This window comes from Perca flavescens, chromosome 8 (genome assembly GCF_004354835.1).
Source record: "Perca flavescens isolate YP-PL-M2 chromosome 8, PFLA_1.0, whole genome shotgun sequence".
In the NCBI taxonomy this organism is placed as follows: Eukaryota; Metazoa; Chordata; class Actinopteri; order Perciformes; family Percidae; genus Perca; species Perca flavescens.
This window is the reverse complement of record NC_041338.1, coordinates 4,224,768-4,237,101: the sequence shown is the minus strand read 5'-3', so window position 1 is coordinate 4,237,101 and position 12,334 is coordinate 4,224,768. Positions and strand designations below refer to the sequence as shown.

Sequence of the window (12,334 nt, the reverse complement as noted above, 5' to 3'; positions counted from 1 at the left end):
TACTGTAGTACGATTGGCACTTAATGGCCCAGAATCATTGTCCGTGTAGATCACATGTGTCAGACTCCAGACCCAGCAGGCCAAATCCGGCGCCTTGCAGATTTTGATCCGGCCCGCATATCAATTTAAGTTTACAATACATATGTTTCCACAAGTTTGTGTTAGCTGTCTTGACGCTTTTTTCAACGTTGTTGGCGCTTATAGCAAAAAAGAAGATAATACAAATCTTCTGCCTTCATTCATTCAACATTTTTGGAGATCAATAAGCCAAAAAACAAGTACCAGAACTATGTGTATGCACTTTTTAAAGTTGTCAAGAAGTTGTATCATTAAAACCAACCAACTGTATTAACAGTTTAACAAAGGACGAAGGAAGTGTGAATGAGAGCATTAACTATTTTGTATAAGTAGCTCAATTATGTGTTAAAAAATTTTTTGTTTCCCTAAAGTCCCGAGAGCTGCCCTCTGGGGTTGTCAGTGCAGTTTCTGAATCAGTGGGTGAGGTGACAGGTTACATTTTCAGTTTACATATATTCCCAGCAGTATGTGTACATGTTTGTTTTCCCAAATACCTGTTCAACAATAATAATAACTGTTCATAATCATGAAGTTTTATTTAGGTTGGTATGGAAGTGTAAGATTCAACCAAGTCAGAAAGAATGAACTGATGATTGTATTTATTTAGAAACCAAGAAGATTAAATATGTATCATATTGATTATATCAGGGCTGTACAGAATAGTTCAAATCATCAAAGCTTCATTCAACATTGGCATTCAAATCAACATTTGAATGCTGTGCAGCTTTTTCTTTTATTGCATGCTTTACATTCTGTTTGAACCCGGAATATTCCTATTATATTTGCAGATAAAGATCAGGCTACAATAATATTGGTATTATACTATTATGCTAAAAAAATGACTTACGGTACAGCGCTAGATTGTTGTATTTAAAGCCTTTCTTCTACCTTCTTGAAACACTACTGACAGAATTAGAACGAGTTGGAGCCATTGTTCGTGTCAAGTACTCTTGATTCAAATCAGTTGAAGTGGTCCATTGTGGTACATCATATTTCATTCTGATGAAAACACAACACATGGAGAGGTTGAGCTATCAGAAAAAAAAAAGTGCTTTTTGAACACTATTTGCATAAATGCATTGGCCCATGTTTGGCCCAATAACCTCATATGATCATATAAGTGTTTGTATCTTAAAATACATACATACATACATGGTTCAAAATTAGCACCATCTACCAGCCAAATGCTGGTAAAATATTCAAGTGGCTGGTAGGTTTGCTTTACTCACCAGCCATAACAACAATGTTAATCTATTGAGTGGGTGGTGAAATTGGATTAGTTACTTGCCATTTGGCTGGTGGACGAAAAAGTTCATTTTGAACCCTGCATACATACATACATACATACTAGGGGTGGGACTGACCAGAAGCCTCACAATACAATATCATCACGATACTTACTGTATGTTACGATACGATATTACTGCGATTTTAAAGATATTGCAATATTATGCGATATATTGCAATTTATTACCTTTTTTCCAACTTCAAATCTTTCCAAATTTCAAGTGATGTCCCCACTTTGTCAACATCTGTTTTATCTAAAAAGATACATTTCTCTGTTTGTTCATTTTATTGCTGCAAAATGGGATTGTCAAGCAGAGAAAACTGACCAACACATATATAATAATAGATCGATGCTCTGCGTCTGTGTATCGATACAGTATTGCCACGGCAAATATTGCGATACTATGCTGTATCAATTCCCCCCCCCACACACACACACCTAATACATACACAGCTGGAATACTAATCCCAAGTGTTTATGGTATTCATTCTGATTCCTCTCTCATGATCGCTGCACTGCCAATCTATTGTTCCCTTTCAAATGACTTAATACAATTCAATTATTTTTTTCAATTACCAAGTTGAGATGTGATTTCATTACCCAGCTTTGATTGTCAGAGTTTAGATGGAGGAGTTGTTTTCCAGGTTCTTCTGTTCATTAGCATGTGTTATTTATTTCTCATTAGCCAGTCATTTCTATTCTCAATGCGTCATCGGCGTGCAGTGATGAAGCACCGAGTGTCCCTCTGTCAATCAGTGTCTGTAAACATAATACATACATAAACACAACTGCTAGAACAAATGTATCCATGGATCTGTTCTTTACATTGCATCAAGAATTTCATAGATATTTCATGTCACACCATACACTTTTTTTTTTCCCCTTGTTAGATGCCGAATTTCTGTATTTTTTGTTCTCTTCTGTTCTTGATTACATTGGGTTGTATCCAGCATAAATTGTTTATTATCCCGCTTTTGCCAATTGGTCCAGCTGTGTCCAGAGCAGACAGCGGCTGAGAAGATTGAATGGAGAAACTGTATTGTGGAGGAGGCAAGAACGGGCAGCTGGACCGTATTTCTCTCCATTCACTTCACTGTCAGTTCGGGGCTTATTATCTCAAATTTAGTTTCCGTGCAGCAGAGCTCAACAACAAGTTGTCTACATCTCCCCATTCAGCCGCTGCGGTTATTGCATTTAAATTAATTTATTTAGAAAAGTTTTGCAACCAGCTGAATGGTGAAACATTTTTCACAAAACATCAGTTGCTACACCCCCCCCCAGCTGAAAATATAGATTTGTATCAACGTTTATGTTGCAAATGAAAACTATCAAAATTAGAATCAAGTTGCAGATCGAGCGGGGCTCAATGTGAAAACATGTTATTTGTTAAAAAGGAGAATGCACTGGAAAACTTACGGGGGTAAAAAATGATACAGAATGACTTTTTGGCTTCGAGGAATCATTTTTATTTCAGAACATTGCTCGTTCAGCTGTTTTTTTTTTAAAGATATCTAGATTAATTCTTTCCTTTTATTATAATATTTGTCATCATCATCAGTGTTGGTTGCAGAAAAACAATTTGTTTAGCCAATATATACACAACTTTACATTGAAATTATATTTAACAATTAATCATTGTGTAAACGTGTTCATTTATATATTGTTCCAATCTGTTTAAATGATGAAACAAGCAGTTTGACTTATTTTTAATTATATGATAAAGTCACTTAATGCCCCTATAAAACTGAAACTTTTCTTTAGAGAACATTCGTTTGAGTCTATTTTTCAGTTAGTATAGGTGATCAATAAAACACCATTCACAGATAGCATCCTTACAGGTTGAGGACATTTCAGACCGAGTACTGAGCGCACACACACACACACACACACACACACACACACACACACACACACACACACACACACACACCATACCGCCCACTGGGCGCCCACTGCGACCAGTCACACCACCCCAACCAAGCTCCAGTATCCCTTACATTTTAAGACAGGTGTACAAGAAAGCTAAAATCACCACTTGATGCAGAATGCTGAAAACATTTACAATTTATAACATTGCTTGTCTTTACATTTACATTTTATTTTCATTCCACACATTTTTTTCATTTCATATTGCTTTTCTTTTACAGTTTTTCTTTTCATTTCACATAACTTTTCTTTACTCTTTGAGTGAGTTATTGCGCAAATTTGTTGCTGACTTTGCATTCTTTAAGACTGTTTTGGAAGGAGTGTATTTGTGGGCTGGGCCAGAGTGGTTCATTTTACATGAGAGTAGAGCGCAAAGAGTTCTATTGTCTAACGTCATCCTATTCTCTGTTAACAATCTTTCGTACCATGCTAAACACTCTTTCTGAACTTGCATTGCTATGGGGAATGCATAGTAAAGCCTTCATAAGTTTTGGCAGCGCACCGTCTCTGTCGTAGCGTCCATCATCCGTCTCTGTTTTTTTTTCCCCCGCGTTGTCACCAATGGTTGTCACTCATCATCTGACCTCACACACTAACCTCGCGACAACTGCCACCTACAGTACCTGTAGTAGGCTACTGCAGGTGGCAGTTATTGCGAGGCTAGTGACAGAGCCTAGATTGGGAATGTTTTTTTGCTTTTTTTTTTACTCGGGCCCGGGGTATTATTATTTTTTCATAACGCAGGTTAAAATTTGGGAGATTTACGGGAAAATACTAATACGGGAGGACGGCGGGAAAGAAGGGTAAAATACGGGACTTTCCCGGCCAAAACGGGATACTTGACAGGTATGACACACACACACATCTTGCAGGGACAGAAAAAAAAAAAAAAAACAACGGGACGGCAAGGAGAGAATTGGAGAAAAAAACTAAAGAAATCCTAATACAAAAACCCAGATCACAACATTTGTGCTGCAAAACTAGCCTGGGTAAACCCTGACGAACTTCCGGCAAATTTGAGATTTGCTCTGCAAGTCTGTCTGGCCAAAAGCCCATTCAAGCCCATTTCCAATTTGTTCAAATGGATGCACCAATCACAACCGTAGAGGCGGGCTTTACACAGTGACGATAGCGCAGCGACGGCGAGCAGCTTTTTGTTTACATTCAACATGACGGCCGTCGAAGCGCAGCAACCCATTGATGCCGCTGTCGCTGCTACGTCACCCAGATCGTTGCTCTGATTGGTTGAAGGACTATCCAATTGCGCCCAGAGGCATTTGAGCGGCATCCGTTGGTGACGCCCCTTTGGAAATGGGCCGTGAATGAACCTTCCCCAGACCCACTCTCAGTTACAACTGAGAAGGGTCTGCTGTCAACCAGCAGGCTACTGCGAAACATGAATAAAATACAAATGTTACTATCCCAAACACACAGTTTTTAACAGTGACACATTTCTGTCTTTTAGCCATTCAGAATCTCAGCGTAGTAAATATGGACAGAATAAAAACTGGACTTTTAAAGGCTCAAAAAAGTACTGGAAATCAGTTTGCAGGTTAAGCAAATATTGAGTGGTGGCAGTTTCTACTTTAATGATTTTCTTTCACTATTCTTTTATTCTCTGGTACCACTGCTTTTTTTTTTGCTTCTTATGAATACGTGCTTGTAATCCATCGTCATGTACAATCTCCACACTGTTGGCATTGGATGAGATGATTCATCTTTGAACTCCCTTTGATCTCATTCACACCTAAGAATAAAATGGGTCAGCTCTGACTCTTTCTCAGTCACTTGAGTGCTATTAATATAAATCCCATTTCAGGTTTTGGAATATCCATCATACACTTTGAATAGTTAAAAATGAAATTTCAATCACTCACACTGTGATACACTGTGTGTCACTCAGAGACAGTTTGTGTGTGCACTACTACACATAGTAGACTCCCGTCTTTTATCTCCCAGTTTAGCGTTAGGCTTGCAACTTCTTAGCCAACTTCATTTCAACTTGTCACTAGTTTTACACTTCTTGTTGGAAGTCATGGTCAACAAACCACATTTATATGAAATTATACCCAATTTCTGAGTTTAAAAACCCTTGGAAATTATGAATTATTTTGACTAATTGTTAAGATCAGAGGATGTGGAGTGGATAATCACAGACGGGTTTACTGTATGTCAAAGTCTAGTCAGTATATCATTACTGTTTTGAAACCACTTCAATTTTTGGAACCATTCATGTTATATTTGGGCACTTTGGTTAAATGAAATCCAAATTTATGATATAGAAACTTTAAAAACGGGTCAAATTTGACCCGAGGCCAACAAGAGGGTTAAAAAAAATCTAAATCTTGTCTATGTTCTCTTCATCTTCATCTTGGCTTCTCGCACTGTGTCAGTTCCCTGGTGGCGTCCACAGATCTGCCAGCCCCCCTCTGATTGCCCTTGGTGTTTGACAAAGATGTAGGAGTTAGCTGTAGGCTGGTCCCACCAGACCGTGTGATGAAATCAATCCACAACATGTGGATCTGTGTTGGTTGTTATGTCTTTTCATGTGTTTTACCTCATAGCCCTGCTCTGTTTCTTTTTTTTTTTGTCATAGCCATCGAGGTATCAACTGCCGCAATAAACGCATCGGGAAAGGCTGCGACATATCGCGAAAGACACTTTTTTTGTGTTAGTTGAAAGAAAATATCATTTGAAAACTGCACTTTAAAATGAAATTGTCATTAAGTTTTTTAAAGTGGTGCCGTTTATATTCAATTCAATGTCCAGCATGTTCAATTAAAGAATGTTGGATATGATTTCCTTTCACTTTGTTGTATTTTAGCAGAACACTGAAAGCAGCGGAAATGCAGAACTGAGTACACGTTATCATTTTTTTATCTACTCTCGCATTGCCAGACCTTCCTCCACGGCGCTGCGGACGAGGGTCTATCTAGTCCACGCGGCATTCCCGGAAGGGAGAGAAACGTGCTCTGGTTTATTGGCATTTCTCTAAACCAATCAGTCGTCATGGGTGGTCTTAAGCGCTGGACGGCGCCGCGGTGCCTCTGCAAAATAGCCTCAGGAAGGAACTTGTTTTGGTGGAACGTGTACGTTTAAAGGTTTTAGGCCGGCTACACACTGGCTGCGTGGCGTGAGCGTGTCAGCTGCGTGGTGTGTCCGTTCATATTTCGGCTCCCATGTTGACAGGTTAGAGCTTACACACTGCCTGCTTGACACGCACATCTCAGGCCGGCTTGAGCCGCGCCGAAAACGCGTGCATGCTAGAAATAGAACCAACGCCTATTTTTCACCCGACACGCAAGAGTATTGGAAGTGTTTCCGGGCAAAATAGAATAGGAAAATATGTTTATATGTCATTTTGACACAAATACATATTAATAAATTACATGTTGATGTTTGAAAGTCTCTAGGTTTTGACATAAATGCAGATATAAATGTAATTTTTTTTTTTAAACTGATTTTCTAATATTGCACCTGTCAATACAAAAATATTCTGTTGCCTATTTTGCCGTCAATACTGCCGACGTTGTATTTGCTGTAATCAAATCAGTTTATATTTATGTTTAACATGGTATTTTATCAATGGGAAACGTGTCCAGACAAAGCGAATAGCAGCAGCGCCGCGTGTAAAGACATAGAAAACGCCACGCAGCTGACACGCAACAGAAACGCCACGCTCACGCCACGCAGCCAGTGTGTAGCCGGCTTTAGTCGTGCAACAAAAAAGATTGAACGGATAGTCTGGCCAGCTGTCTAGCTGTCTGCAGATATCTGAGGAACCATAGTCCTCATAAATCCACCGGAGTTTAAAACTCCAACACAAACAAAGCGGAAGGTGACAGACAACCGTCCGAAAAGAGTGACATCCAGCAGCACCATATTTTCCTCGTATCGTGCCCTACTCAATATAAACAGACTTGATAGACGGTGTGTTTGCAGACTCTTTCTCTCTCTCTCTGCGGTCTCCGTCTTTATTGTATCACTTTTCTCCTGATCCGGTCTGAGCTGGTGTCATCCAGCAGCACGGCCGATGGGTCCAAGTGATAGCGAGGTAATGGCAGTCCTGCGCGTTCACATCCTTCCCACCGTATGACCGACCGAATGCAGTTAAGAGTGACTGAGCCTTTGGCTTCTGCCGCAGGATGAAGCTGATAGGAGAGGGCGATGAGTCCTCGCTGAGGCCACCCACGCGATATCATGTTACGATTAAACACAACAGACATCAGAGTTAGAGTTCTACCCAGGCCCGTTGTCCCATTACAGAACGCTAGATGTTTATCACGTAAGCTGATTGATGTTGATGCCGTGTTGTAATCCGGACAGACTAGAACGGTTATTGGTTACATGATACCCATGTGTGACAGGAATTATGGTGTCTGATGAAGTCAGCGAGGAATTGAGAGGGCCAGTTGGACTCTGACATCACGTAGAACACGTAATATGATTGCTTTGATTGAGACCTCGGTTAGCCAGCGGAATGAGAACATAATTCACTGAGATCTGCTCAAGATCGCCAATTCACTCGTCCTTTCCTAACGCGCATTGGCCGCTGGTTGGTGCGTCTGTGTGTGCGACCATGTGTGTTTGTGTGAGTCATCTCTAACAGTGAGGTGTGAAGTGGAACAGAGTATAGGTAATGAAGGAGATGGGACTGTGTAATTATTCTGCAGAGGAAGGATTACTGGTTTACTTAACCATTAATGGTTCACCTTGAAGTGCAAATGCCAAGGGGATAAAACCCACACCTCTCTGCCCCTCATTACCTTCAACTGGGCTAAAGACGTTTGCTACTAAGCCACCGTTATTTCATGTAGACTTTGCATATTTTCCAGCAGCCCTTTTGTGTCTTATTTGAATAGTTTGGCTAATGCACTGTGGCAAAAGGACTGCCGGGAATTAAGGAGAAGCATGAAAAAGAGATGGAAGTTTATGAGCCATGCTACGCGGTGCCGCTATTTGGTGCTTAGCAGAATGTTTTGTTAAATGTGGGTCAAGCAAGAAATCACCAGGGGTTGCTTGGCAGAAAACGCGTACAACTTTAGCAGGCTCCATCGTTGTACAAAAGAAAAGAATCTGCTTTATGTAACATAACCCAGGCAGGACTTTCATCAAATAAATGTTCCCATATTGATAAAAAAAAACTGGAAGCAGAATCATTCACATTGATTAGTTGTCATGTTAGAATTAGAGTGCGTCATTGTGACCAAATCTACCGATTATAGCTCTTTACTGTTCATAGAAAAACCAATGACAGACCCGCCATTTCAATAAATCATTACAAATTTCACACAAACACACCAAAATAATCATATATCGTACATTTTAGAGTGTGCCAGAATCAGGAGTATCCATCTGTGTCCCAGACACACCGTCTCATCAGAATGCAGTCACGTATCTCTCATATAGTTTAAACAAATGGAAGAAGTGATAGTTTAACCAGAGGTGTCTGACGGCAAGCTGATGACAGCAAGAACATGAGGCACCGGATGGAGATTCGGGTTTATAGACACTTCTGCCCGCATTGGAGAAATGGTCAACACTACTCACAAGTGACACAACCTAACATGGCCTGTGTGTGTGTGTGTGTGTGTGTGTGTGTGTGTGTGTGTGTGTGTGTGTGTGTTTTACGTGTACATTTCGGTATGTGTCCCATCCTCTTTTCTACATTAAAGCAAACTTTCCTTATCTTTCTGTGTGTATGTGTGTGTGTGTGTGTGTGTGTCAGTCTGTCTGTCTGTGTGTGTCTATGTCTGTGAGTGTGTGTCTCAGTCTGTGTGTCTGTGTGTGTGTCTCTGTCTGTCTGTGTGTGTGTGTGTGTGTGTGTCCCATCCTCTTTTCTACATTTAAGCAAACTTCCCTTATCTTTCTGTGTGTGTGTGTGTGTGTGTGTGTGTGTGTGTGTGTGTGCGTGTGCGTGCGTGCGTGCGTGCGTGCGTGCAGCATTTTCTATGGGCCGCTCCCCGCATCCACAGCTATTCATTCTAGCATCTTTTTGGGCATTTTATGACATGTTTATAACGTTTATGACACGTTCATGACAGTGTCATGTCATAGTTATGACAGTGTCATGTCACGATTATGTCACTACCTTCAAGTAAAGTGTTACCAGTTTGGGAAATAGAAAATGTCAAAAGTTGCATGCTTTTTACAGGAGTCTAATATGTTTGCCTGTTCCATTAGTTTTATTTCTGAGATTTGTATCAGAAGCTATTATTATTTTTTCGCTTTCATGTCTTGTAACCACGGTGAAAAGTGCTCCTCGATCTCCAGTGCGCTGCTGTGTCTTCTAAAATTGTCTTTTGTTCTCGAGAAAAAAAAGAAAAAGATATACACGACACCGGCGTTTAGCTTAGTGTTGTTAAGGTTCAGGCCTAACCCTTTTCTTTTGGCTGTCTCGTCCAGGAACCACGGTGATGACGATGACTGCGTTGGACGCAGACGACCCCGCCACGGATAACGCGGCATTGCGCTACAACATCGTCAGGCAGTCGCCGGACAAGCCTTCCCCCAACATGTTCTACATCGATGCCGAGAGAGGCGACATTGTCACCGTCATCTCCCACCAGTTGCTTGACAGAGAGGTGAGCTTAATTTGTGTAGCTTTGCACTGAGTGATGCTCCTTTTTTCCCCCCAGTGGAACCGAGTGGGACTTCTTACCGGACAGGTTCTTGGCACAAGTCTCACAGTCGCTGTCATTTTTATGTTTTGGGGCGCTGCAGGCTTGTGGTACAACTACTCTTTCTCAACATGTCACCGATGCTGCCAGTGAGCAGAGCGGAGAAAGTGTTTATATACAGTGTGTGTGTGTTTGTGTGTGTGTTCTTGTTTAACTTCATTCGTAGGGTCCAAAATCCGGGAGTGTAGTATACTTGTGGGGTCCCGAACAGCTTTGTGGGGCCAAAATGCTGGACCCCACAACTTTAAAGGGCTGTTTGAGGGTTAAGACTTGGTTTTAGGATTAGGGATAAAATTAGGTTATGGTTAGGGTGAGGGTAAGGGTTAATGTTAGGCATTTAGTTGTGATGGTTAAGGTTAGGGTAAGGGGCTAGGGAATGGATTATGTCAATGATGGGTCCCCACAAAGATAGTATGTGTGTGTGTCATATGACACCTATATGTGTGATTGTGTGTGTGTGTGTCTTTTGTGGGAATAAGCGCTGGTGCATTCCAATGAGCAGGCGCGGACGCCAGATGAGTGTCTCTCCATTTCTCTCGTCTAACCGGCGCGAGACAACGGGATGATTGCTTTTTCGGCAGGGTGACGAATGCCAGAACATCGATTGGGCTCGCCCGTGGTGGAGGAATATTAGCTGTTGTCAGACACTTAGTGCCTAGTTTAATTGAGGTGATACACACTCATCCGCCGGCTCTGGTGGTGTCCAACAAGCCTGGCTGAAAACCCTCCCATCCGGAACTGCTGGAACCACGGCGGCTAAACCGCCCTGATGAGCCGCTCAACCGAGCTACAGGCAACCGCTTAATAGAGGCGTAATTGATTAAAAGTACGGCGGAATGAGATGCAATCAATGCAGCGAGCGCTGGCGATGCCCTCTTTTCTTTTCTTTGCGAGGCGATCCAGAGATTGAATGTTTCAAGAGACGTACGTGGGGTCTTTCTCCACCGGGATAGTGAGCTTATTGAAGCAAGATCTTCAAAGTCAAGATGTATTAAAAAAACACTAACAGGCTGGTGTTGCAGATTCTTCCTATCACTTTATTCTCCATAGGCGATGAACTCTTGAAGTCATTAGTAAGTCTTTTCAAAGTCACCAAGACCTGAGACTGAAGTCGGTTGTCTCTGTGTCGGCAGAATCACGTTGGAGTCCAGTTTGATTATTTCACTTACACCCTGGATTTAATTAGCACCTCAGGTGGCGGCCACACCGGGTTTGTCCACACACATTGCTTTAAGTGGATTTTCATTGGGGGCTGTCTGGACAGGGCTGATTGCACACCTGTTCCTGTCAGATTTCCATCTGTTTTGATACAGGTGTTTGTAATTATGTTTTTAACCTGTTGGAGCTGGGTTTTATTTTTTAAAAATGTTGTTGAGACCTGCATGGAAGCAAGCTGTACTGTGTTTGTAAAGGGGTTTTCCACAGCTCTTATTTTCCACATTTGCTCTTGGGGAGTACTAAAAGTTCTATAAAGCCCAGAGCAAGCTGCGAGAAGTCTGATAACTCACCTAAAGTGATGTCATTTGAGTCACTAGTGGGTGGGCACTGAAGAACACAAGTCTGAAAATGAATAAAGATCAGGGGTGTGGGGGTCTGACACTGTTATAGTGCTCAATGCTAAATGTCTCTTTAAATGCAGTGTGTCTTGTCATACAAAAAGGATTAAAAAGCAGTAGAATAAGATGTGATGGCTGAGGATTTCCCAGTGTATTTCCTTTTTTGGAAAGTCTCACTGCTGTGACAAAGAGCTAGCTGACAGCAGTGTTTTCTCCTCCTTTTTACGGTCTGTGCCAACTCATTTGTGTTCTACAGCAACTCAACACAAACAAATCTTTCTATCAAACTGTCCCTTTTAGGGGCACCTGGGTAGTAGGGGTGCACGATTCCGAAAATGTCCCGATTCGCTTCAATATCGATTTTTAGGCTCAAGATTCAATTCAAAAACGATCCTCAATTTAAAAAAAGTATTCACAGTATGTAAATGTAGTTACTTTTCCCATGTGATTGCAGTAGACATACAATAAACAATTAAACATTTTTGTTTTAATTAAACATTAATTATTTAAATTTTATTTATTTATTTTTAATTAAAAAAAATATTAATTTAAAAAAAACAAATTTCATTTTTTAATTAAAAAAAAAAAAAAAATATATATATATATATATATATATATATATATATATATATATATATATATATATATATATATATAAATCGAATTTTGGAATTCTATGAATCGATTTTGAATCGGTAGAGCTTGAATCGCGATACGAATGTAAATCGATTTTTTTTGCACACCCTTACTGGGTAGCTCACCTGGTAGAGCGCGTGCCCATATTTACGCGCCCGTATATATAGATA

The 12,334-nt window shown here is 40.8% G+C and overlaps 1 protein-coding gene across 2 annotated transcripts in view; it reads left to right on the top strand.

Moving 5' to 3' along the window:
* The window catches only part of cdh13 (cadherin 13, H-cadherin (heart)), a 402,025-nt gene that overhangs the window by 258,838 nt on the left and 130,853 nt on the right, over positions 1–12,334 (top strand). For both annotated transcript variants that reach the window (XR_003693189.1, XM_028585823.1), the window contains exon 8: positions 9,698–9,876. Coding sequence is in view for 1 of the 2 variants with exons in the window: in XM_028585823.1 (XP_028441624.1) it covers positions 9,698–9,876 (179 nt within the window). In the remaining variant the exon portion in view is untranslated. The remainder of the gene's footprint in view (positions 1–9,697; positions 9,877–12,334) is intronic.